Genomic DNA, 27,452 nt, shown 5'->3' on the forward strand with positions numbered 1-27,452 from the left:
GCATATTGCCCCCCAACATTCTGGGTACTCATTTTACTGACCTCGGAAGGATGGAAGGCTGAGTCAACCTTGAGCCCCTGGTCAGGATCGAACTTGTAACCTTCTGGTTACAGGGCGGCAGTTTTACCACTGCACCACCAGGGGCTCAAGGTTGTACCCTCAGAACCACGCCCCTGGAATTCCACAGTTTCCTTTTCTGGAGGGGAAAATGGCTGAATGGAAAAAATGGAGAACCTCTGCTATTCCTTGACTCAGGACTGAGGGCAGGACTAGAACCAGTGGGTTGAAATTTCAAGGGAGCAGACCTAGGCTAGACATTAAGAAGAATTTGTACAGCTTGCCTTGTGCCGTGGTGGAAAACCTTCCCTAGAGTTTTTCAAAGAGATGCTGGACAGGCATCTGTCAGGGATGCTATATACGTTTCCTGCACTGAGCTGGGAGCTGGGCTAGACGACTTTGAAGGTCCCTTCCAACTCTAAAGTCTGTGATTCTATACATCAATTGAAAAAGCTTTTCTTTGTAAAAAGACTGTAATATCTTACATATTTTTGTGTGCTATGTGTAGTTTGCCCCAACTCCTATATGCCTCTCTTCTCCCCTTCTTTAATCTCTCCTTAGTATTTTCTGCTCTCTTCTCAGTCACCTGACCACTTATGGATTTGCATATAGATGGAATCCTTTGTTTTTTTGCCCAGTGTGTCCTTCACATTGCAAACCTAAATGGTATCAAAGAAATACTTCACATCTAGATGTTCTATTTCTGAAAGTAACATATATTTCTCATTGACTGCTTGCCTTGGGAAGGCTTTTGTAACCTGAAGCTCCTCTGGAGGGACCTAACCAGCTTTAAAGGCAGTTTGCCAGGTTGTGTCCTTGTCTGGAAGAGCAGCAAAGATGGTTTGTTTAAGCTTCTCAGAAGGCTTCTGTAGAATCTGAAAGATTTTTTTAAAAAATGATTATTTATTTATTTATTGTTTTATTTATTACATTTCTGGACTGCCCCATCCAAAGACTCTGAGTGGTGCACAAGTTTAAAAACTCAAAAACAAACAGCATTTAAAACACACTGCTTAAAACAATATAAATACAACTTTGCAATAGTTCAGAACCATTTTAAACCAATTAGAAATACTTTAAAACCATCCAAAAGCCTTGGAAGCCCAGACCAAACAAGTAAGTTTTTAGGGCTCTCTTAAAGGCCAACAATGAGCCTAAATTATGGATATCTGCCGGGAGTGCATTTCATAGGCCAGGAGCAGCTACAGAGAAGGCCCAGCTCCGAGTCACCACCAGACTTACCAGTGGTAACTGGAGACGGATGTCTCCAGATGACCTCAACATGTGATGGGGATCATACAGATTAGTTGATTGAATAAAAAATATTAAAAATATGTATATCGCTTTTCAACAAAAAAGTTCTAAAAGCAGTTTACATAGCAAAAGGAATTTTAAAAATGGCTCTCTGTGTCCCCAAAGGGCCCACAATTTTAAAAAGCAAAACAAGGAAGACACTTGTAACAGTCAGAGGGTAGGATTCTGTGCTGGGTAGAATAGGGCCAGTTCTCCCGCAGCTAAATATAAGAGGTGTCTCTTTGCTCAGTTATCAGGGAATTCATCTCAATTGTTCTTTATTTGACTTTCATTTGTAATCTTTGCAGATCCAGCCACTGATGCTGCTACCATCCAGCAGGTCAGCGATTATGTCCTTTCACTCCACCTCCCGACGGATGCTGCCACCATTCTGAGGAAGATGAAAGAAATTCAGACTCTGGCTGCTAAACTGCAGTGCCCTGAAAGCATCATTGCCCAAACTGCTGGTGACATTGCTAGGGCCAAGCAGCTTCAGCAGCAGGCTGAAGAAGCCAGGTAATGAGGACTTTGGAAGCTTTGGCTCAGAAAAGTGATGGAACCAACACATAATTGCAGTGATGTTTGGCATCTTGGGACTGGCCAGAAGTGGCTCCCTCCATTCACAGGGACATAGGAAGCTGCCTTATACTGAGTCAGACTATTGGCCAATCCAGCTCAATATTGGCCCATCCAGACTATTGGCCCATCCATCTCAATATTGTCTACAATGACTGGCAGGGTCTTCTCCAGTGTTTCAGGCAGGAGTCTGGAGAGTTGCTTTTCAGGCACTGTAGACAATACTGAGCTAGAAGGACCAATGATCAGACTTGATATCAGGCCACTTCATGTGTTCCTATGACAGTGTTTACACTGATTCAGCAGTGCAGATGGGACTCCTCTCAATTCTGTTGCATTGCACAGTACGTCAGTGGCGGTTTTCCCTGTAAGATGTGCTCATGTGCATGCACACACAATTTTTGATGACCGCTTCGTTAATTTTAGATCCCGCCGAGGTTGAATCAGAAAGGCCCTACTCTGAATGCATGTCCACGCACACTGCCTTGATACTGCCATCCAGATCAAAACTCATTCTGTACATAGATGAAAAAATTAGAGGGAACACTGTACAAAGACAGCATTTCTTGCTCGTAAATTTGTGTAAATGAATATTTTATTCATTAAAATAAAATTACAAAATATTTGGTTTATTTGCATAAATTTACAGATTGAGCTTTGAATGGATGTTGGGAAGATAGCACATCATTCTTAGCAACAATAGACTGAATCAGTTTTCCATAGAGTGACCCTTAGGAACATAGGAGGTCAGACCATAGATCCACCTAGCTCAGTATTGTCTTCGCAGACTGGCAGTGGCTTCTCCAAAGTTGCAGGCAGGAATCTCTCTCAGCCCTATCTTGGAGATGCCAGGGAGGGAACTTGAAACCTCCTGCTCTTTCCAGAATGGCTCCATCCCCTGAGGGGAATATCTTACAGTGCTTGCACATCAAGTCTCCCATTGATATGCAACCAGGGTGGACCCTGCTTAGCTAAGGGGATAAATCATGCCTGCTACCACAAGACCAGCTCTCCTCTTCCCTTGCATCTTAAGATGCTGCACTGTCTGCCCAGCTACTTCCATTCCAACCTAAAATATCTGGTCTCTGTCCCATTGCAATCTTGCTTGCTCTTTTCACACTGGCTTAACACACATATTTGCTGAGAGGGGAGGGAAGGAGGACAGAGTGATGTCACTTTCAGTCCCTCCTTTGTTCTTCTTCTTCTGCTACTACTATGAATATTTATATTCCACTTTTCAGCAATGGTATAAATGTAAGTAAGTAAGAAAGAAAGATGGTCCCTTGTCCCCAAAGGGTTTGCAATCTGCAGGGATGCTGTGCTGGGGTTGGATCAGGCAGTTGCTTTTCCTCTGCTAAATAAAGAGAATCACCACTTTTAAAAGGTGCATCTTTGCTCAGTTAGCACTCTCTGTTTGGTCCTGTGTACTTTTTGCAAGACCCATTATGATCACTCATTCAAACTAGTCAGAGCCATTAGCAGCCATTCAAGGAACATCCACTGGAGCTCTCTACACATTAGCCAGTGACTGACTCTCAGAAGAGTGGTCAAGCTGCTAACAACCTGCCATTTTGTATCCTTCTTCCCAGATGACAGATGGGGGACTGGTGTTGGGTGGGGGCGGGGGTTGCAGCTGAGTGATCAATAGTAACTTGCCTAAAGCCACCCATTGAGGTTTTAAGGTTGAGCTAAGAGGTTAACTAAGGATATCCTGGTGCACAGCTCCTTCTTGGAATCATTGCATGACACTAGCCCTCATCATGTTGGCTTAAAAGGATGGGATCTCTTTCTTCTCACCAGCTTTTCTGTGAGCACGAGTACAAATACAACCCAATATTTTTATTTACCGCTTTTGAACAAAAGTCCCTAAAGATCAAATAAAATAAATAAATAAATAAATAAAATGGCTATAAGCACTCATTTCTATGGTTCTAAGAGCACGCAATAAAATGGATCAACCAAAAAATGGTTCTATAAGCACTCATTGGAACCTAAGATGCCCAGCTGGACAGTTCAAGGTTTTGCCCCTACTTTGATTTAGAAGCTCTTTGTAGCATTTTGCCTGCTTGCCCTACTGCTTCAGTGTATTTGTTTATCATCTTCTGCTAGTCACAAAGCAATACCTGATAGGAATCCAGAGGAGTGCTTTATAAAATTAATAACAAAAACCCAAACTCTGTGTCTCTTCTTTGTTTAATATTTTCCTAGGAACCGTGCAAATGTCATTAAAGGCAACGTGGAAGATGTGGAAGAGAACTTAAAACAAGCAAACACAGCCCTTCAGGAGGCTGAAGACACCATCCGTGGTTCTGGTTATTCCCTCCGGCTCATCCAAGGCCGCCTTGATGAAGTGAGTGATGCATGCTCTGCTTGTGGTGTTCAACCCTGTGAGTTGTTTACTCCAAAGGACAAATCAGATGTGACACAAGTTGTATTATTAGCCCTGGCCTGCAGGGGTTTAGCAAGGTTGGAGTGGGCCCTGGAACAAAATGTGAAGATGCGGCCCTGCCTCCTACTTCAGAGCGGCATAAGGGAGATCCAATGATGTAGTTGCAAATTCAGAAGTGCAGGCACTCTCCATGTCAGCCTCCATGGCCATGCCCACCCCAACAGCCAGAGAAGCTGAGAAGTACCGGCGCTCCGTCCCCGTGCTCCCCCCCCCCCACATTACACCCCTGAGAGAACAAAGAGTAAGCTATAGCCAAGCTGGCGGGTCCCCTCCCTCAGGGGCCCAGGGCCATTTGTCCCCCACCTCCACCTTCTTCAATTGTGGCTGCTCCCCTGGTTGGTACACTTGCTTGTACGTGGCTTGTTTTTTGTGTAAATAGCACATCTGAAGGACCTTGATCTGGATCATGGTGGGGTGGGTGAGCTTTAACCCTGTCCCCCCACTGCATTCCTGATTTGGATTGACCCCACATATGCTGCTTACACAAGAAAAAAGCTCCCATTTGTTCCAACAGGAGAATGTTTTCCCTGTGTAAACCAGGGCTGGATTATCCATTAGGCACAATATTCACAGTGCTCGGGGGTCTATGATTATGAGAATGCCTAGGGCTTACAAGGACCTTAATCTAGCCCTGGTGGAAATAGCACATGCAGGGACTGAATCTGGATCAGGGCTACTACACTGGGGTTAAAGCTTCTCTATCCTCATACTGTATTCCTAATATGGATCACCTCTTCACACACAAGCTGTTTACACAAGAGAAGCAAGCATGCCAGAACTTATGGCATGACAAACCTCGTGTCTAATATGGGTCTTAAGGAAGACTGCAAAACTTGTGACCCTCCAAGCTGAATGTCGTCCACAAGCATTGTGGTGACTTGCCTGCCAAGTGCTTGACAACCTCCCACTGCCACCCCAAGGCTGGCACTCGAACCCAGGAAGTTTGTGGAGTCTTTGGTGGGTTCAGAACACAATTGGTGGGCCATTTGACTTTGTTGGTCACAGGTTGTACAAAAGTGCTTTAAAGTTTTTACTGTTACATGGGAAATACTGATGCATGTAGTTTAGAGCGGAAAGTTATACTTGTTGCTAAGATCTGTCATACTAAGCTGGGAAAAGCACTGTGAATCTGGATCTTGTCTTGTATAAACTGATATAATATTTTAATAGTAATAGTAGTAATGGTAATAGTTTAGGGAGGCTTTTTAATATGTTTTACTACAGCCTGATGGGTTTTTAATTTTTGATTGAATTTGTTTTAATTGTTTTAATTCTACATTATGTTTTATTGTGTTAAATATTATATTACTTTTACTGTTTTACTGTTGTGAGTGGCCCAAGCAATATTGTACTGGAAGGGTGGGATATAAATATTTTAAATAATGTTTAAAAAGTAACGATTTTTTCTACGTGAACCACTTTGAGAACTTGTTGGAAAATGCTATATAAATATTTTTAATGACCCACATGGTCGACAGCTTCTAGTAACAGAAGAAGAGCTGCATGATCCTCAAAACCATATTTGTGCATGTGGAAAAGGCTTTTTCGGGGGTGGGGGTAGTGAAAATCGCTCCCCCCACCCCTCCACGCCCACTCAGCTGCAAAATGAGCTATTGCCACAAGGATGCTGAAGGCTCCCCCAGAGACCTGCACCCCCTCTTAAGATGACCTACTTCTGTGCTTTGTATCAGCCATTGGCTTTAGTCCCAAAACAACATTACTCTGTTGCAAAGTCCTTGCCCAAAACAGGTAACTTAAACTAGTTAACTTAACTTAACTAGTTTAGTTAAAGTTAACTATAAATTACTTTTAGTTAAAAGTAAAAGTTAAACTGGAACATCCAGTCCCTGTTCAAATTTTGAGAAGTTCAGAAGCGTCTTTCATATGTCATTGAGTTATATCGTTTTACTGCTCTTCAGAGTGGAATGAAGAAGTTTCTCTGTGATGGAAGTAAAAGATGTTCAGAGCTGAAAGCCTTATCTGAATTGCTATATGTTTCTTCCCTTGGGATGGCCAGATCCAGACTGTCCTTAGCCCAGCCCAGAAGAGTGTTCAGAATATCAGAAATCAGCTGGACGGCTTCATGGGGAAACTCAGCCAGTTGCGAAACAAAGCCGGCCAGAACCAGATATGGGCTGCAGATGCTCAGCAGGCAGCAGGAGAAGCCAATGAACAAGCAAGGAATGCACAGTTGGTATGCAAATAGGATCTTCTACAACCTGCATTTTTAATAATAATAATAATAATAATAATAATAATAATAATAGTTGTTGTTGTTGTTGTTTTGATTATTTCAATGAGCTGGAATGCTCTGTGTCAGGGCTGCTGCAGCAGAGCCAAATGGCAGACCCAATGTGGAAGAGAGCCAGCAGTTGTGCAATCAGCGTCATCCCTCCCCGCTTTTTGCTTCAATGGGAGAAACAGCGCTAATGTTGATTGTATAACTGCTGGTTCTCTCCAGCTTCAGGGCTGCCATGCAGCTCTAATGCAGCCCAGACATGGAGTATTCCGGCTCTATTAGAGCGCCAGCCAATCTCTTTATGATCCAAATAAACATATTCCTTTATATTAGTTTCCCCAGATGCTTGCATACTCTAGGACAGGGCTGCATAACTTTGGCCCTCCTGCAGATGTTAGACTACGACTCCCATCATCCATGACTATTGGCCACTGTGGCTGGGGATTATGGGAGTTGTAGTCCAAAAACTGCTGGATGGCCAAAGTTGGACAGCCTGGCTCTAGGACAGAGGTTCTCAGACTTGAGTCTCTAGATGTTGTTGGACTAGAACTCTCATCATCCCCAATGGCCCTCAACCATTAAGAGTTGTAGCCCAACAACATCTGGGGATCCAAGTTTGAGAGCCCCTATTTTGGGAAAACAGGCTTGCAGAGTCTATTTTGCTTTTTCCTAGAACCTCAACTCTACCAATGAAAGTCAGGTGCAAAATGGTGTCTGGGGACAAAGTCAGACAAAAAATGGCAGCTCAGCAAGGACACCAAATTTACCTGTTTCACCCTGTGAGTCCTAGATACGCAGTTACTGGGATAACCTGCCTGTAATAAGTACAAATCTATGCCTAAGTTGCTACAGATCTGAGTTCGAACACAAAACTCCATAATCAGCCAAGAGAGCTGCACAAAAACCTGGTCAAAGGGAACCAATTAATAAGCTTATTCGACAGGTGAGGAACACTGGCTGATATCCAGTGCAGTGATCTGAGGATGCAGCAGGAGCTGCATCTTCACAGCCAGAGGCTTCCCCAGCAGCAGAACGCTTGCATGTGGGGAGAGGGAGTGATTTTTGCTGGTCTCCCTTGCCTCCAGAAGTGCTTTTTGCCTTCCAGAAATATATCTCTTAGGACTGTGTGATCCTCAGGGACATATTTTGCTGCTGGATAATTTCTGGCTGCAAGTATGCAGCTCCTGCTACATCCTCAGATCACTGCTCTGGATGTCAGTCATTGAAGCGGAGAGGTAAGGCCAGCCATAATATTTATATGCATATATCGTTCTCTGTGGCCGCCCCTCTTCTTTGGAACAGCCTCCCCCTTCCCCCCAGATTTGTTCATCCCCCGCCTTAGTGGCTTTTAAGGACCTTCTTAAGACCTACCTTTTTCGCAAGGCTTTTGCCCTTTAATTTTTTTAAAAAATATATTGTTATTGTTGTTGTTCACCATGTTATTGTTCACCACCTAGAGTCTTTGGAGGAGGTGGTATGTATGTGTGTGTGTGTGTGTGTGTGTATACACACACACACACACACACACAAATATATGTGTGTGTGTGCGTGCGCACACCCCCACTCCACCCTCTGATGCATCAAGCCAATAGCAATGTTTGGGCTCAACGTGATCCACGTTATCCCCAGGATCAGGTACATGATTCGCTCATTACTAGGACCATGTAGATCCCAATAACAATGACCATGTACAGTTCTGAGATATACATACACACACACACACACACGAAATTCTCTCTCTCTCTCTGTATATATGTGTGTGTGTATATATATATATAGAGAGAGAGAGAGAGATTCTCTCGCTCTGTGTCTGTGTGTGTATATATATATATAGAGAGAGAGAGAGAGAGAGAGAGAGAATTTCTTGTTTATAATTTCTTGTGTATGTGTATCTCTCTCTCTCTCTCTCTCTCTCTCAACTTGGTCCTAGTTAGTGAGCGAATCACGTACCTGATCCTGGGGATAATGTGGATCTCATTGAGTCCAAACATTGTTATTGGCTTGATGCACAGAGGGTGGAGTAGGGGGTGCACTTACCTTTGCTGAAGATTCGACTTCTCTGAAGAAAATAGCTACCTTCTGGGCAGCCACAGCAGTGGCATTTCAAAATACTAACTTTTTTTCCCTGCAATGTACCAGGAAAGGAAGCAAACGTCATGACATTGCATCCTTTTCTTGGTGCTTTACTGGAAAAAAAATTGCCATGCCCAGTCGTTTATTTATTTGTTAGATTTATAAACTGCCTGATATTAAGTATCCCCAAGCAGTTTACATAAACATTCAAAAATTTTAAAACAGCCAACAATTACAAGAATTAAAAGCAATCAAATCAGTCTAAAAACATTTTTTGAAAAAACTTAAAGCCCGAAGAAACAGGTATGTCAAGTGGTGTGTGTGCTGTTTTTTAAAAAAAAGACTTTAATAATAGTTACAGGGCATGACCATTTCCCCCTCAGCTCTGCTAGACACTGTAATCTAAAATCTGGATAAATAGACATATGTCTATGCAGGATTACATTTGACACAGTGCTTCATGTGTGGAATATACATAGACCCTGTCACACATGCAGATGACAAAGAACCTGAAGAACAGCTCAGATTTGCAGACTAGAAGTTCTGTGTTATTAATACAACAGGTCCTTCAGATGTTTGACTTGCCCCTTTTCATCCATTTCCATACAGGGATTTGAACAGGTGAAACTTAAATATGCAGAACTGAAGAAGCGGATGGGTCAAGGGCCAGGCTTGGGAGTGCAAGGGGCCCGGATCCAAAGCATTCAGAAGGAGACTAACTCTCTATTTGAAGAAACCTTGAGTATGATGACCAAGATGGGAGGTAAGAGAGGTCCAAATGTGAACGTCCATACTCCTATGACTCATAGCCACAGGCCAACACCCTAACAATGAGCTTATACAACAAAGTTGTGCTAGTGCATGAAACATGTGTAGCTGCACTAAATCATGGAGACCTTGGAGCTGCGCTCTTGCACCATTTCACAAACGCTCCCTGTGAAACCCATGGCATGCCACAGGTTGCAATCTTGCTGCGCAGGTTTGTGCCAGTGCAACACTGGTCTAGAATGCAAACTACAGAGTTAGCACAACTAGCTAGTGCTAGTGCAGTGTCCTTGCAGAAGTGTAGCATTAGAATATTGATCATTGTCTTCCCCGCCTTGCCATTCCATCTAGCAGGCATGGGCAAACTTGGCCCTCCAGCTGCGGTTGAACCACAGCTCCCATCAACCCCAGGCACAATTTATTGTGGCTGGGGATGATGGGAGTTGTAGTTCAACAACAGCTGGAGGGCCAAGTTTGCCCACCCCTGCCATATAGGCTTATGAACTTGGATGGAACTGGGGTCAGTTAGAGAGATGGTCTCTGATAAAATGTACCTCTATCATCACTGGGATCCATAGAGTCCTGGTAGTTCCAGGTGTTCTGTTATACGTCGAGCTGTTTGACACATAGTTGTTACTGCCTGGTGTCTAAAGGGGGAAACCGTTATTGACAGCTAGACACCTCAAGGCCCACTGAGCATGCTCCTGTGTGTGTTCTTTTAGATGGAGTCCACGTGCAGCAATAAGATCACTGCTGATCTGGTGTCAGGGTTTTTAGGGAGAAGTGGAGACTTGTCTGAAATGAAGAGCAACTGCTGTGCCTCTCAGCTTGTTTTTTGACATGATGTCCATTCAGAGGCCATATATACACTGTGCTGTGCAGTTGCTCACTTCCTAACAAGTGGTTGCTGTGCCAGGCCTTTTGATGCTCTATTCAGACACTTCAGTTTTAAGCTTTCAAGTCTAATGACTTTGCTCCAAATGTTTTGGGAAGCAGCCAGTGTGCAGACTAAATGCCTTGGCCCCAGTGGCAGGTGCAGCATGAATAACTGACTGGCTGAAAGCCAGAGATTTTATTGGAGCAGGGATTCAGCAGTGCTTTCATTGATAAAGCTTCCCTCTAATGAATGTCTTTCATTGAAGGTGCCTCTCTATGCCAGAGACTTGGCAGCTGGCTGCTGCCAGGCAGTTACCCCCTGCTCACAGTTTTCTGAATGCAGCAGGGAATCTTGATATTATTAAATAGGCCAGCAGGCAATTTCCTATGCAGAGCACGATGAACATACATTATCAGTGTCTGCTGACGTCAATGTTAAAACGCACTTGGTCCTATCAGAGGAAACTGATGCTTTAACAGGAAGGAACGGTAAACTGATTCAGGATGCTATGGATCAGGAATTCCCTAATGGTAGGTCAGATCCTGCCAGTGGTTTAGGGAAGTGGAGCAGATGCAAGTAGACACGCAGAAAATATTGCCTGCAGGATGATGGTGAGGACAGGAAAGAGACTGAAACAGAAGTCTCTCCTGAACCCACTTAGTAAAACAATGGATTCTAGGCCTGTGGAAATTTAGATTTGAAAATTCAGATTTTATCCGAAATTTCCCCAAATCCAAATCTGATTTTTCCCTACCCCAATTTAAAAAAAAATTGGATCAGTCAAGTCAAAATTAATTCCAAAATATTGTAATTAAATTCAGAAATACTTCAGAAGTTTGGAATTAGCAAAATGGGAAAGGACTTTTCCCCATAGAGGTGATTGGGAAAATCAAACAAAAGAACTAAAAATCCCTGGTTGGTTCTAGAGCCTTGATACTTGCCACACATGTGAGGAAGGAGACCAGGGCCCCCTGTAGTGAATCTGAAGACAATTGCATTTTTGTTCCCTGTTGAATCCCCATTTTTGATGAATTTTTGAAATCTTTGACAAAAATGGCTAAAAATTGTGACATCTGGCTTGTTTCAAGTCAAAACTTTACAAAAACTTCTGAAACTGAAGATCCCCCTTGGACCATCATTCCACCAGCATGTGGAGGAATCTGCTCTTTGCCTTCATGAAAAGGGTTAACAGCATGCCCCTTTTGTTCCCCCTTTTGTACTTCCAGAATAGATGGGCATACAATTATGAAATCTGGCACACGCAGAGTCCACATTGGCAGGAATCTTTCCCAAAGCCAGATTTACCATTTATAGTCATTTTTAAAGAACGAATTCAAAAATTCATCAAAAATCAAGGGATTGACCCATAGCTTTGGGGAAAAAAACTACACATGCTATTACCCATCATTCCACATGCTGGTGGAATGATGGCCCAAGAAGAGTCTTCAGTTTCAGAAGTTTTTGTAAAGTTCTAGATTGAAACAAGCCAATGTCTCCATTTTTACACGTTTCAAAAATTCACCAAAAATCAGGGAATGGACCAATTATCTTCAAATTCATTACACGGGGTCCTGACCTCATTCCTCACATGTGTGGCAAGTATCGAGGCTCTAGGAACAACTGGTGATTTTTCTATTTCCCCATTTACTATTATGGGGAAGAATCTGAAATTAAGTTGGAATTCTGATTCAAATTCTATATCAGATCTGATATCCACTATTGCCAGAGCCAATGGAATCTGAATCCAATATTGTGAAATTTGAATTGGGTCAAATCCAAATGTGAATTTTCTGAACGCACACAGGCCTAGTGGATACAATGGATACAAACTTAACAAAAAGTGCTTGTATTAAAGTGGCAGTAACTAATAATGGCTAGCATACAGCACAACATTAGAATGATAATGTGAAACTGCACAAACACAGTGTTTCAAGAGCTTTCTTGCACAAATATAAAAATTACACCAGTGATTGTGCAAACATTGGAAATAATGAGTGCACTATTGTATAAGGGTGTGTGAGCAATTTTTCACAAGAATGCTCTTGTGCAATTGTGCTAATAGCACTGTCATTCTAACACTGTACAGTATGCCAGCCACCATGTCTGCATCAGACGTTTATAGAACATAAGAACAGCCCTGTTGGGTCAGGCCCAAGGCCTATCTAGTCCAGCATCCAGTTTCACAAGATGTCTCTGGGGAGCACACAGGCAAGAGATGTGGGCATGCCCTATCTTTTGCTGTCGCTGGTATTGAGAGGCAATGTACCTCTGCGGGTGGAGGTGGAGCCTATAGCCACCAGACTAGTAGCCATTAATTCATCTTCCATGAATTTGTCTAAGCCCCTTTTTCTTAAGATACGGTGACCAGAACTGCATGCAGTACTCCAGATGTGGCTGTACCATAGATTGGTATAAGGGCATTATAATATTAGCATTTTAATTTTCAATCTCCTTTCTAATGATCCCTAGCATGAAATTTGCCCTTTTTACCATTGCAGTGCACTGAGTCAACACTTTCAATGAGCTGTCCACCATGAGCCCAAGATCTTTTTCCTGGTCAGTCACTGACAGCTCAGATCCCATCAGCGTATATGTGAAGTTGGGTTTTTTTTGCCCCAATATACATTACTTTACACTGGCTTAGATCGAACTGCATTTGCCATTTTGTTGCCCACTCCCCCAGTTTGGAGAAATTCTTTTGGAGCTCTCTTCATGATTGCATGCTTTTTGCTAGGAGAGCAGCAGTTTCACATTTGAGTTCCTTCAGAACCCTTGGGAGGATGCTATCTGGCCCTGGCGATTTGTTAATTTTTAGTTTTTCAAGACAGTTTAGAACATCTTGCCTCATCGCCTCAAATTGGCCAGTTCTTCAGCCTCTAAACCTGAGAAGCTCAGAGTGGGTATATGGTCAATATCCTCTGCCATGAAGACAAATGCAAGAACTCATTCAGCTTCTGTGCAATCTTCTTTTCCTCCTCAATAATCCATTCCACCCCTCATTATCTAAGGGTCCAACCACTTTCCTGGCAGTTTTTCTTCTTCTGATATATTTAAAGAATTTTTTGTTATTCCCCTTGACACTTCTAGCTGTATGCTCCTCAGACTCTCTTTTTGCATCCCTTATTGTTTCCTTGCATCTGTTCCTTCCTGTTCTTGTCTTCATTTGGGCAGGACTTCCATTTTCTGAAGGAAGTCTTCTTCCCTTTCATAGCTTCCCAGATAGCCAGGAGATAAAACATGATCTTGACTAATTAAGCTGGACACACACTCCACAACAGAAATATATGTTATAGGATTAAGAGAGATCTTACAGATTCATTGCCCTGATCAAAAGCCTATCTCATGCTGAAGGACTAGAAAGGGATTACAAATGGAGAGTTTTTCTGCATGTAACTTTTTCTCTTTCTTTCCTCAGTGTTAGAGACAGAGATCCAAGATGGCAACAATGCGATCATCCTTGAATCAGCCAAGCTGGCAGGCCTGGAAAAGAAAGTAGAAACCATCCGTGATCATATAAGCCACCGGGTTTCATATTATGCCACTTGCACTGACTAACATGACTTATTCTCATCTTCTGGCCAATGCCTTTTTCTAATTTGCAAAGTCCATTTTTTCTCTTGCAAATAAAAATTTATTTACCTTGTAGGAGAAAAAAAAATCCTGGCTTTGAGCAAAAAGAGCCCATTATGAAAGACCTGCACCAAGCTTTACCATTCAAAAGCCAACGGTCAGGGTGTTAATTTATTTCCTTCAGCCTTTCAAGGTCTTTTTATATCTAGTTTTTACATCTTGTATTAAACTCTTGCAGTGGCTGCTTTTCCTAGAATGTGTTTATTTTGCAGTTTTCATCCTAGGAGAAACAGGATTAATGCTGGATTCGGGGAGGGGAAGAAGCATACACAAAAAAGTATGAATGGTGTCTAGAGCAACACATTTACCTTGGGCCTCATGGCAAATGCCTGTCACAAAACATCTTGCTTTATTAGTCACCACCTGCTTTATGGAGAGCAGAGCATTTTGCAGGCAAAACGCGACAGGAAACCAATCTCCCAGTGGAGTTGGGGTGGCTGCCCTCTAGCGTGAATAAACAGCCCACTTCCATCACTACCAATAACCAGCAGGCACTTAAAAACCAATTAGCTTTATTAAGCAGAAGATACATTATACAGTTACTGATCTGGAAGCAGAAATTAACTTCAGAGAGATGAGAGGAGGCTGTGCAGCCTCCTCTGCTCACTGGGGGCTGTACAGAAGCTCTGTGCAAGCTCCATTGAAATGGATGGCAACTGTGCAGCAACTGAGCATGGCAGATTGCTCCCACATCATAATTGAAAGCTATAATTGAGTCAGCATAAAATACTTTCCATTTCACAACCTCTTCGACATACTGTAAGTTCAGTACAAAAACACGGGGCAATTGTTATTTATGATATTCCACTGGACAGCTACAGATTCACAGCATACACATACTCCCCACAACCCAAAGATAAAATACAGCAAGGATGTAGATTAATACATTGAAACTGCTAGCAGAAGCCTGGTGTCTCTCTTCCATATCGCTTCTCTGTCCGTATGAATGGCCCTTCCAACATTTCAGGATCATTGCACCATAGGATTCCTTAGGCCTATTGATGTGCACGACTTCAATGAACGACTATTTCCATCTGAGAACACAGGTCTCCTTGGCAGAGTTCAGGGCAGACCCTTCTCTTCTTGCACTACTGATGTTTGACATTGAAGCACGGAGAAGAACCAAATAGCCCTTCTGAAATTGAAAGGAGAGAGGTGACAGTAACTTCATTTATGTCACACTTCTAAAAACAATGGTGTTTTTACTAAGAACATTAGTCCATCTAGCTCAGTACTGTCTACATAAGTGACCATGGCTGATATACCATGCAGCCTACCATGTGTTGCGCAACAGCAGTTGAGACTGTGCACACATTCTAAAGGCTGTTGAGAAGCTGCACACTTGCACAAACACTGAAATTGCATGAGGGAGTTGTGTGATCACATGGCTATTGGAACTAATGGCCATGTGATTGCACAACTCCCACATGCAATTTTGGCATTTGCACACGTGTGTACTCTTGCAGCAGCCATGTGGAAGACACTGCAGCACCCACGTTGCACAAAGCATGCATAGGAGGTCACATGGCGAGCAGTGGCTCTCTCAGAGTTTGAGGGATGGGTCTTGGAGGTGTCAGGGATTGAACCTGAGACCTGAATGCAAAGCAGACACTCTTCTACTGAGCTACTTGCCCTTCCCCTATAGAACTTTCCAATTTTTATCTTGCTTGTGCTTTATATAGCTGTGCCAAGATTTTTCACCATTCTTTCCATTCACAGATATGCAACTCAGGTGAAGGGCAGTAAAGTGCCAAAAGCCATACAATATCATCCATGACAGAGCTAAGCTTGAGCTCCCAAGCAGCATTCCCTTTGACAGGGAATTCTAGATCTTGTTGACTACAACTCCCAGCATCGCCAGCTGTGATGGCCTTTGGCTGAGAATAATGGGGGTTGTAGTCAACAACATCAACAACTCCTCCTGTTAGAGGGAACACTGTTCCCAAGTATGCCAAATCTAAATTTCGACTGCTGGCCCTGTAAATATCCAGTTGCAACACTGTGTTTCAGTGTTATGTATTTCTTATTAAAACAATAGCATTAAGTACCTGTCAGCAGTACACCGATAATGCACAGACCTTTAGCCCTTTGAAATTAATGGATGCACGTCAGGGCGGGGACAAGAAGTTAAGGAGCTCCTTATCTGCTTTTCAAGGGAACTGCTCCCCGCCCTGCCAAACCAGTTTGAATGCCAGCACCCGAGCCAGTTTGGCAGTTCCCAGAGGCGGTGCCAAACTGGCTCGTGAACAACCCTAGTTCCTCATGGTTTAATGCACCAGCAGGATGCAGGGCTTCTCGCTCTGGGCATCTGATATGGGATAGTGGATCTGCTGCCAGTCTCCATTTATATACTACCTTCCATAGCTGTCAATAGAGCAAGCATTACAAAGATGCTCAAGGGCTCCACTGCTCTCTCATCCAAACTTGGGAAGCACTCTCCCAGGAACATAAGAACAGCCCTGCTGGATGAGGCCCAAGGCCCATCTAGTCTAGCAACCTGTTTCACACAGTGGCCCACCAGACGCTGCTGGAAGCCTACAAGCAGGAGTTGAGGGCATGCCCTCCCTCCTGCTGTTACTCCCCTGCAACTGGTATTCAGAGGGATCCTGCCTCTGAGGCTGGAGGTGGCCTATAGCCCTCTGACTAGTAGCCGATAATAGATCTTGTGGCAGAGAATTCCACAAGTTGATTATGCGTTATGTGAAAAAGTACTTCCATTTGTTGGTCCTAAATTTCCTGGCAATCAATTTCATGGGATGACCCCTGGTTCTAGTGTTATGTGAGAAGGAGAAGAATTTCTCTCTATCCACACTATGCATTATTTTATAGACCTCTATCAAGTCCCGCTGCAGTTGTCTTTTTTAAAACTAAATAGCCCCAGGTGTTGTAGCCTTGCCTCATAAGAAAGGTGCTTTAGGCCCCTGATCATCTTGGTTGCCCTCTTCTGCACGTTTTCCAGTTCTACAATGTCCTTCTTTAGATGTGGTGACCAGAACTGTACGCAGTACTTCAAGTGTGGTTGCACCATAGCTTTGTATAAGGGCATTATAATATTAGCAGTTTTATTTTCAATCCCCTTCCTAATGATCCCTAGCATGGAATTGGCCTTTTTCACAGCTGCCGCACATTGAGTCAACACTTTACTCAATGTGCGGCAGCTGTGAAAAAGGCCAATTCCATGCTAGGGATCATTAGGAAGGGGATTGAAAATAAAACTGCTAATATTATATTACACTTTCTTTGAGAGTGTAAACAAGTGTGTGGTAAAGGAACTTCCCACTGCTCAGGAAAATGGGGAGAATACCACAATATTGAAACAAAGTTCCTGGTTTTTGTCTCTGGGTTATATTGGTCTCGTGGTGCAGTGCACTGTCCTTCCATTAGGGGCTGTGGACACACAAGGATGCTGCGTATGAAGGAACAGATTGCATCATGCCTGGTACCCTGTGTTGACCAGGAACCTTTGGGCCAAGAGGAGGTTCTGAGGGGGCTGACCCAGCTGTAGGTCTGGAGCCTAACAGCCTTTATGTATTCTTTGGCTCTGTTCCCTTGCTGAGAAGCGGAGAGTCTGAAAAAGGGTCACTCCTCTGGCCGAAAGCCTAGTGTTCCATTGCCTCTCTGCAATTTCTCACCAGCACTGTACCTGTGCTGGCATATGGGCTTTCCGGAGCATGAGGTCTTTTGGGGGTAAGGATGCCCGGTCCTTGGTGGAATCTGGCTTAGGGACTACTATTGGGGTGGAGAGAGGTTGCGAATCTTCTAGGTCCAGGCCCAGTGCCTCTGCAGTCTGTGTCAGTGGCTAGGTTCTATGATCTATACATAGACCCCGCCGCTGACTGCAGAAGCTCCTCCAGTGCCCTTGAGGACACTCCAGCATGGGCTCTGGTGTCAATTTCAGAGATCCACAGTCTTGTTGCCCAACTGAGGCTGGGAAAAGCTCCAGGTGAATACCTTATTCCACTGGAGGCTGTGAAAAACAATCTGGACTGGTGGGCCCCCATCCTGGCATTGCTCTTCACCTATATTGACATGAATAGCCAAATTCCCAAAGATTGGGTGGTAGCAATCATTGTCCCCACATTTTAAAAGGGCAAGAAGGATGACTCCACCAATTTTAGACCCATCAGTCTGCTCAACACTATTAGCAAACTCTATGCAAGACACATATGGGAAACTTAGGGACTGGCTGGAACAGGAAAATCTCCTTGCTGAGGAGCAAGCAGGCTTTAGGGAGGGGCGCACCACTCTCGACCAGTGCTTAGTACTACAGCACCTCATTGGCAAATACTCCTCCTCCAAGGCAACCTCTCTATATGCTGCCTTCATTGATCTCAAGGCAGCATTTGATGCCATCTCACATGTTAAATTATGGGAGAAGCTGGAGGCCTCCTCTATTGACTGCCGCCTGCTATATCTCCTTCGAACCCTGCATCTGGACACTTCGCTTAAAGTGAGATGTAGCCACAAGGCCACCTCTCAAGTGCTGTTCTAACACAGAAGGGCGCCAAACAAGGATGCATTCTGGCCCCTCTCTTATTCAATTTCTACATCAATTCAATGGCTCATGTGGAGACTTATTGCCATCCTACTATATGCGGATGACACAGCCATCCTCTCAAGGACTCCCATTGGCCTCAGAAGAGCACTGAGGGCCCTGATGTTGCACTGTAAGGAAGATGGCCTGGAATTTAATTATCACAAAACTAAAATCATGGCTTTTGCTAGGAGGCCCAAGATACACTCCTGGAGGATGGAGGGACATAAGAACGAACAAGTAGCTCATTTCAAGTACCTGGGAGTAGTTATTCACTCTGGAGGCTCTAGAAAAGCCCATGGAGAACATGTGGCTTTAAATGCTCAGAGAAGCTCCTTTGCCATCCTCCAATTCATGCGTACAAGAGGCGGCCACTATCTACCTGCAGCTCTTGAAATGTTCAAAGCCAAGTCACTAGCTCAACTCCTGTATGGTGCTCAACTGGGTCCTTTTCCCAACATTGTGACTCTAGAATGTGTACAGTCAACGTTCCTGAGGGCAACGCTCTGTGTACCAAGATGTGTCTCCAATGCCACCCTGTGCCTGGAGACAGGTTCGATCAAGATTGAGGCTAGGGTGTGGGTGGCCACTCTTTGCTACTGGCTCAGACTATTCTTTTGCCCAATTGGTCTTGCCCCTCTAACCCTTCAGGATTACCAGTCTAGTTGGGCTCCGACAATTGAGGCCAAGTTAGCTACCCTGGGCCTTTCCCCACTGATCCTGCTCAATATTAGCTATGATCAGGCAAAAGCAACCATCAAGCAGCACATTACAGACATTGAGTGCCAAACTGATCTCAGTAGTGTCCCAATATTTTATATCAGCAAGGGACTTAGATGTACTGCCTCTCCTGCAGCATATCTTACCCAATTGGAGGTCACAAACCACAGAAGGGCGTTCACCTTGACTCGCTGCCATGGCCTCCCCTCAGCAATGCTAGAAGGCCATTACAGAAGGATCCCATTTGCAGAGTGACTATGCCCCTGAGGCTCAGGACTACTAAGCATATCCTCTTATACTGCTCATTCTATAGAGACATTCGTGCCTCTCTCATCCTCCCATTGTTAAGCAAGTGCCTGGGAAGTTTGAGACAATTCTACAGCTTCTGGTTACTCCCTGACATGAAACCTGCCATCACATATAGCGTTGCCAGATACCGTGCGGCTGCGATCAGCATTCATCAGAGGATGATAGGCTGTGAGGCCTTTTAGCCTTAATCTGACTCCCGATGACTTTTTGGTGACCTCGCACTTGCCTCCCCTCTTATTGTCTTATACTGCTTTTTATTGCTTTTTATAATTTTTAATCTGGATTTTACCATTGTATACTCCCCTTTTTATCTTTTCTGTGCTTTTTATAGTAGAAATAGTAATATTTTATTTTTAGCAGTTTTAGTTCTTAAGTATTAATGTGCATATATGTAATTTTTATCTAGTTTAACTTGTTTCTTTTAAAATTGCAATTATTTTTAATCTTAGCCTTTTCACGATATCTGTCATCATATTTCCAATCGCCTTTATCCTCCTGTATTTTTTAACATGTAAGTTTTAACTTGTATTCTCTTTTAGCCCTTTTACTATCACCCTCATTTAACATGTAATTTTATGCTGGTCTCTGACCATAATAAAGGTTGATTGATTGATTGATTGGTTGGTTGGAATCGGGACACCAGAGAAAGGAATCCATGCATTTTCTCTCTCCAATGCTGAGATGCAAAATTGCTCCCAAGCAGCAGGGCACTCTCCACATACTGTGCAACTGGCACGGTGTCATCACTAGGCCACTTTAACACTAAGCAAAAATCAAAGTGTATCACCATCTAGAAAGACACTACACTTACCTGTAAACGTGGATGCGCACGGCAACTCAAAGGACTGATTCTCCAGTCACATGACCAAACAAACTCCAGTCTGTCCAGTGCCAAAATATGAGTTACTGGCTTTTACAGGAACTAGGACTTCTGATTTGAAATGTCTGAGATTTCGAAAAGAACAGAAGCAAAACACAACACTGAGTTTCTAATACAAGCAGGGGAGGAAAAGCAAAATTTCTCAGTTACAGACTCACACATACAGGTGAGTAAGCTCATGAGCTAACATAAGTTAATTTAGTTATAGGGATGAAAGATAAAATTGCCAAGAATTATCAGTTGTGTGGGGAGTAATCTATTACATTGACAACTTCCGGTCAAGACGCTGATGGGAGGACAGCGTTTTTGTGAGCTTACTCTTTTAATCTTTTAGCTTTGTTTATTTCGTTTTATCAACTTGGCTAGCTGCCTCTGAGGAAAATCTTGAAGCACAGAAGCTGCTGTTTGGCTTGTTTTAATTTGTTTTTATTCTATTTGAGCTAATATCTATTTGAGAAACTACGTCAGAAAGGAGACTGACTATTACATTGTTTATGTGAATCTGAAAGGCAGATCAGCATAAAATCCTTAGAGCAGGGTGCTTTCCAGATTATACGCTGTTGAGCAGGAAAATGCTTCAGCTTGGCAAGATCATTTTGAAAACGTAAATAGCTTGCGGAACCCTCCTACATATAGGGAAAATACAGCTTTTTTTTTTTTTTTTTGCAATGCACATGCAACATTGTAGGACTAAAACACAAGGATAACATCCGAAAGAAGTGATCAGAAATGTGCATGGCACCTTGCTGAGAGCACAGGGACTGCGATGTTGAGACACAGGCAGTACAGAAGCACACACAAGGACATTTAGTGACACTGTTTTAGTGTGTAATCTGGAAGACACCCAGGTGAAATAGTTGACTTAGGCTAATGCAGTTCCCCGATGTTGGAACAGTGAGGATGCTGTGCTTAGTAGGCATGGAGGAACCTCATCTCCACAACCAGCACCCATGTGCCTTTAGGTAGAACACTGCAGCATGTCTGCATCTCACTTAGAAGAATAGGGGTCCGCATGGTATGTAAGTCAACAAAAGGCCCATACACATGCTATGTTCAGCACTTGTACAATGAATGTACAGTGTGCATAAGTACAGATTCCTACACAAGTACAGTCATTCACATGTTATGCTGAATGCAGGTACACAAGTACACTTCCTGTACGCACCATGAATTTGAAGGGCCTATATCCAGGTATACTTCTAATATGAACATAGGTACAGTCATTCACATAAACACATGTACAAGTGTACAGATATCTGTAGACTTGTGAAGCATTATGTCTGAATTGGGCTAAAGTTTCAGCTGTGAGGAAAAGGTGGACAAGATCCAGATGAAGTTAGTTATTAATAAGCACCATTGAAATAAATGAGACTAGTTTTGATGACTGAGTGAAGTCCAATTAAGTTCAATGGGGTTTAGTAATGACTAACTTAGTCTGAATCCTGCCCAGTATCCCATCACTTATCTTTCAACTATTTTTGAAAAAAATACGTACTTTAGGATTGCATTTTTATTAGTGATGTGAATGGAACCGTACCTCGGAGGTCTGGCACTGGGGAGGGGGGCTCTTTAAGGGCGGGGGAGGGTGTACTTAGCCCTCCAGCCGCTTTCCCCCTCCAGCGCTCCTGCTTTTGAATACATTTGGGGTGGCAGGATATCTCCCTGCTGCCCCTTCCCCTGTTCCTCGGCTAAAAGCTTCAAAAGGCTGACTATGCGCACACCGTGTGCGCGTCATGTCTGTGCGTCCTGTGCATCGCGCACACATGTGCATGTCTGATACACACACATGCACAGGATGCACACACGGGATGCACGCGCGTGGCGTGCGCATGTGCAGTCAGCCTTTTGAAGCTTTTTGCCAAGGAACGAGGGAAGAGGCGGCAGGGAGGTACGTTTGAAATGCGTTCAAAAGCAGGAGCGCTGGAAGGGGAAAGGTGGTGGGAGGAGGAAAGGCGGTGGGAGGGGTGTCCAACCCCCCCTTAAAGGTCCACCCTCCCCCATGCTGGACCGCTGGACCGGCCCCAGGTCTGGACCGGTCCGGAGGCCCTTAGAATGGACTCCGGACTGGTCCGTGCACATCCCTAATTTTGATACAAAATGTTGATATAAAATTCAGGCCCCAGACCTGCTCTGGTCATGTGCAATCAGTTATACACAATAGCAATGACTCTGGATGGGGATGCACATCTCCATTTGCTTTACAATATGCATCTAGCCAATTCTAGGCAACCCAAGATAATAACTAGATGGAGATGGAATTGTGCATCTGTTTTTATCCCAGTATTCACATTAGCTGTACACTGAGCATCTATGCATAGATATCTCTTTCTTGGTCTGGCTGAAACCCTCTTATTCAAAGTAACTTTGAGACAGAATGTGAATGAAAAGTCAAATGTAACTTCTATAGTTTAGTTTTTAAATTAAAATGTAGATCAGTTTGAGGACAAATTAATTTAAGCCTCATGTGTGAAAGATTCCTAATACTTTCAGGAATAACTGCAATGGCTTTTCATGATTTGGTATTGCAAAGCACAACACTCCTCTTTATTTTATTTTAAAGCCACTGCTATATTCTGGTTTTGTCAATAAGCACATATAGCGAGAGGAAATAATTTCCAGGATGGTCTCATAACAAAAGCAAATATTTTGTTGAGATGTTGTGATGTGCGTGCATGAGTGCGTGTGTGGGTTATATATACAAGCAAATTACTACAACTCTGATACTCTACCCTCAGGCAATTTTTCAATTTAAAGAAAATTGCTCTCTCTCGTACTTATCCTGAAAGCAGGATCTGTGAGATTTGCGATGAAATCACAAGAGACACAAAAGAAGATAAAGCAATGCCCATCTGGGGGCCAATTTTTTCTTTCACAGTAGGACATATCTGCAGACATCACATGCTATTGGTTTGGCACACAGCAGCAAAATTGCAAGCAACAAAGCAAACACTTCTATCTCCATGGTAGAAACTTGTTTCCTGCATGGTCTGCACTCACTCCACAATTGTAGCCAACTGTTGGGTGGGTGGGCTGGTATAGGCAAGGGGCAGGCCAATGCCGTTGGCACACATTGATTATAGGGATTAGAAATGGTCAACATCAGCACAGGCAACCTTGGGCAAGGACCTAGCATTCCAGGGATCCCCACTGCTGACATCTGTCTTGGATTTGTCCTCACAAGCAACCAATTGCATGGGCCCCCTCTGCTACCAAGTCAGGGGATGAGACTTTCTCTTTCTTTCTTTCTTTCTTTCTTTCTTTCTTTCTTTCTTTCTTTCTTTCTTTCTTTCTTTCCTTCCTTCCTTCCTTCTTTCTTTCTCAGTGGGCTGGCAGCAACAGCAGTATTCCAACCAGTGGCTGCTGCCCACCATGTCCCCCCACAGCAGTACCTATCTAGCATTGCAACACTACATGGAGAATTGTGAGAGGAGAAAAAAAACATGGCAGGCAGTACCCATCAGCTAGAAGGCTGCTGTTGGCACATCAAGAAACAAAGAAATCTATATCTGCCACCACAGTAAGAGGAGGGGACCCCCAGACATCACCCCTCAAACCTGGAGCTAGTCCTGGTATTAGATGGGCATTGAATGCATATTTGGATTTTTAAGACTTCTGAGGATACTCCCATAATATGGAAGCTTCCAACTTTCACAAAGCATTCACAAAGTCTGAGGTTCAAATGTTTACATGGTCTGACCATCCAAAATGGATTCAACAAATGGAACTAACTGACATACTGAATAACATTACACACGCAGTGGAATGTAAGTTTTGCACAGTTGCATAAGCACAAACATTGTGCAACTTGAGTTGTGCGAGAGTGAAGCCATTATATATAATCGGACAATGAAGCCTTTGTAGGGGTGTGCACGGAACCGTCCGGCCCAGTTTGGTTCGAGGCCGGACCAGCCTCAAACAGAACCAGGCCAGTTCGGTCCTGGCCCCCCATCAAACCCTCCCCCCGGTCCGGTCTGGTCCTGGACTAGTCCGCAAACTTTCTTTCTTTTTTTAAAATTTAAAAGTTAAGGAAGTACCTGTAGCCCCTTCGGGGGGCTTGCTGAAGCCGTGTGTATGTGGGGGGTGTCCTGCGGGTTCCCTTTCTGCCACAGGCCCTCCTCATCACCGCCACGGCCAGGTAACTGAAGCCTTTTTGGCCCTTTCAGGCCTCATTAAGAACCGCCGAGCATGCACAAATGCCCTCTGCGAGGCCATGGCCACGACCTCGCAGAGGGCATTTGTGCATGCGTAGCGGCTACCAAAATGGCGGCCGCTCGCTCTTACCAAGGCCTGAAAGGGCCAAAAAGGCTTCAGTTACCCGGCCACGGCGGTGATGAGGAGGGCCGGCAGGGGGAGAGGGAACCCGAGTGGACACCCCCCTCCCACAGCTTTAGCAAGCCAACTGAAGAGACTACAGGTACTTCCTTAACTTTTAATTTTTTAAAAAAAAAAAAGTTCGCGGACCTGCCAGACCGGACCCGGCGGTCCGGTTCCGGTCCGACGGAACTGGGGTGGTGGTGGTTCGGTTCAACCATGAACCCCCGACCCCTGGACCGGACCACTGGACCGGTCTGCACATCCTTAATTCTTTGTGCTCATACAACAGTGCTCTTATGAACTGCACAATGGTTACGGCAACATTTAAGGCAACAATGGCAAAGTTACAAGGAGCACGACTTTCTTCTGCTGCAATGCTAGTTCTGTGGAGCTCCCTCCTTTTGACGACTTGTCAGCCTTGCTAGTTCGGGTTTTTAGGAGAGCAGCAAAGACCTTTTATTCTATCAATTGTTTGGAGGAAGTCACGAGATCTCAATGGCTTTTATCTTGTTGCACTTCATTCTGCTATTATTTTATTATTATTGGGATCTTGCTGCTGTAGTTACTGTTGCAGGCTTTTGTGTTCTGCATTTCTGTAGAATTTGTTTTAATATAATATTTATTTTTATTGAGATATACCCTGGGAACCCTCATAGGGCAAAGGACATGTACATTTAAAAATAAATAGAAGAAATACCACCACTTTGCCCACACTGCTGTTCTCCTTTTCTGGAATGGAGAGACAACAATGTTATAGATTCTAAAGCCCTATTCACATTTTCAGGCTGTTCACAGAAGCTGCCCAACCCTGTGGAGGGCCAGGATCAAGGCTGATCCTGATCCCCTTGAATCCATATCCGGGATTGTGTGTATGCTCAAGCTGCACACAGCCCGATCATGCACAGAGCCGGGCTTGTGCAATGCATCTTGGGATTCCTGGTGGCTGGGACTCATTTTCCCAGCCTCCAGAGATCCGCGCTGCTCGGAGCAGTGTGGATCATGTGAGCATGTTTGCTGCTCGGCCTTGCCTTCCCCCTGAGTCCTTCCCGCCCGCCGAAAATGGTTGTGTGCATGACTTCTTTACGTTAAACATACATATAATCTGTGTACAGTGAATGATCATTCAGATCTCAACACATGTATTCTTATTCACACATGATATTGAACATAATACAACAATACAATTCCTATGTGTCCTGCATTTCTGGGGCCTGTGCTGAGGTTAAATGATTTTAAAATGAATGCATTTCATTTAATCACTTAAACAAAATGCAATCACTTGTACTGAAGCGGAACACATATATAACATAATCACCCCATTCACACGACCATGCATGCCTGGGTACAGCCTCTGGCCTGGGTATACATGGTTGTGTTAATGGGTGACCCATTCTGGTTGTAAACCGCCCAGAGACGTAAGTTTTGGGCGGTATAAAAATATGTTAAATAAAATGAATGAATGAATGAATGAATAAATAAATAAATAAATAAATAAATTTGCCCATTCAACAATTGGTTCAACAGAAAGCTGGTGGTTCAACGATTAGCTGGTGGAATGATCACCTACTGGGGCTTGGCTCCTCTTTTGAGAAGTACCGACTCAGAGCAAAAGGTTGTCTTCACTTTCTCATGTGTCCCACATGCTGCAGGGCAGCCAAAAGGAGGTCTGTTTGGAGGGTTCTGGTGGTCTTCCGCGGCTGTGCTGGCATCGATGGGGAGGGGCTTGCTAACCAGGCCATCCAAACACTTGCTGCCTGTTGTCTTGCTGCTTTGGTCAGAAAGGTCTGAAGTATTCTGGCTTAGTGACACAGGGATCAAAGTACTGACATCTTGGTTTGGCTGTTCCTGGCTGGTGACTGATGGAGTGGTGGGCCTCGATGCATTTTGCACTTGAATGAGTGGGAGACTACTTTCAGCATTGGCTCCTGGATGGTGGCAGTTCATGTGGAGCTTCTTCATGTGGTGAACAACTGCCGCAGCATTGAAGGCTTGCTAAGAAAGTAGAAGGCAGCATGTTCAGTCAGAATGCCTACCGCAGTGGGGAAGATTCGATCTGTTCAGAAGCTGCTTCATGCTGGAAATTCTTTCTGGGGTGATTCTTCATGCTGGAAATTCTTTCTGGGTAGGCCTCATTTTGTGTGCTCCCTCCCCCACTTCCTTCACTACAGGCAGAAAGTAATGAGTGAACCAAGACAGATCCTGAGGCAGCTGCAGGGAGGCACAGACCGTGCTCCCACACGATCTGCGCTGCTGCACCCAGCATGGATCTCTGGAGGCCGGGACACTGCATATCCCACAATGCACCTCACCATATCCCACAATGCACCGCACAATGAGTGCATTGCATTGCATTGAGGGATACCCTTGTGAGACAGGCGCTCTAGGCACCCATCTCTGTGTGCGCTCGGGCTGCAAGCAGCCTGAGCACATACACGATCCCAGCGCAGGGGTTTAGGGTGCACTTGTGCCCTTAACCTCACCTAACAGCTGGGCTTTGGAGTTGGGTCAGGCTGGGCAGGAGCTCCAGGATCCATGCAGTCTAGCCCAGGCTAGGCTGCTCGTGAGAACAGCCCTCCTATGTTTTTTAAAATTTTGTGTGCGAACTTCTCAACCTTGAGATAGAACCACTTCTCCAGGTTTCTCTCTCTCAACAATGTAAGTCATGTGCCATGTGATACAGTATTTCTGAGACACTTACAGACTCATTGAAACAGGAGTGACCAATGTTCTTCTGTG

The 27,452-nt window shown here is 44.1% G+C and overlaps 2 protein-coding genes across 10 annotated transcripts in view; one reads left to right on the top strand and one right to left on the bottom strand.

Annotated features, from left to right (window-relative positions):
- Positions 1–14,146, top strand: part of LAMB3 (laminin subunit beta 3) — an 89,991-nt gene extending 75,845 nt beyond the window's left edge. For all 5 annotated transcript variants that reach the window (XM_053246838.1, XM_053246839.1, XM_053246840.1 and 2 more), the window contains 5 exons: positions 1,659–1,866; positions 4,135–4,276; positions 6,393–6,569; positions 9,297–9,450; positions 13,745–14,146. In XM_053246838.1, the coding sequence (XP_053102813.1) occupies positions 1,659–1,866; positions 4,135–4,276; positions 6,393–6,569; positions 9,297–9,450; positions 13,745–13,884 (821 nt within the window). In that variant the 3' untranslated portion in view covers positions 13,885–14,146. The remainder of the gene's footprint in view (positions 1–1,658; positions 1,867–4,134; positions 4,277–6,392; positions 6,570–9,296; positions 9,451–13,744) is intronic.
- Positions 14,147–14,454: 308 nt separating this feature from the next.
- The window catches only part of CAMK1G (calcium/calmodulin dependent protein kinase IG), a 94,456-nt gene continuing 81,458 nt past the window's right edge, over positions 14,455–27,452 (bottom strand). For 3 of the 5 annotated variants that reach the window (XM_053246845.1, XM_053246844.1, XM_053246847.1), the window contains 3 exons: positions 26,284–26,708; positions 20,334–20,467; positions 14,455–15,094 (listed from right to left, as the gene is read on the bottom strand). In XM_053246845.1, coding sequence (XP_053102820.1) covers positions 20,380–20,467; positions 26,284–26,708 — 513 coding nt within the window. In that variant the 3' untranslated portion in view covers positions 14,455–15,094; positions 20,334–20,379. Of the gene's footprint in view, positions 15,095–20,332; positions 20,468–26,279; positions 26,709–27,452 lie in introns of those variants that run through there. The other 2 variants (XR_008306338.1, XM_053246846.1) reach the window with 2 other exon arrangements.

The sequence above is a fragment of the Hemicordylus capensis genome, chromosome 4, assembly GCF_027244095.1.
Source record: "Hemicordylus capensis ecotype Gifberg chromosome 4, rHemCap1.1.pri, whole genome shotgun sequence".
Lineage (NCBI taxonomy): Eukaryota > Metazoa > Chordata > Lepidosauria > Squamata > Cordylidae > Hemicordylus > Hemicordylus capensis.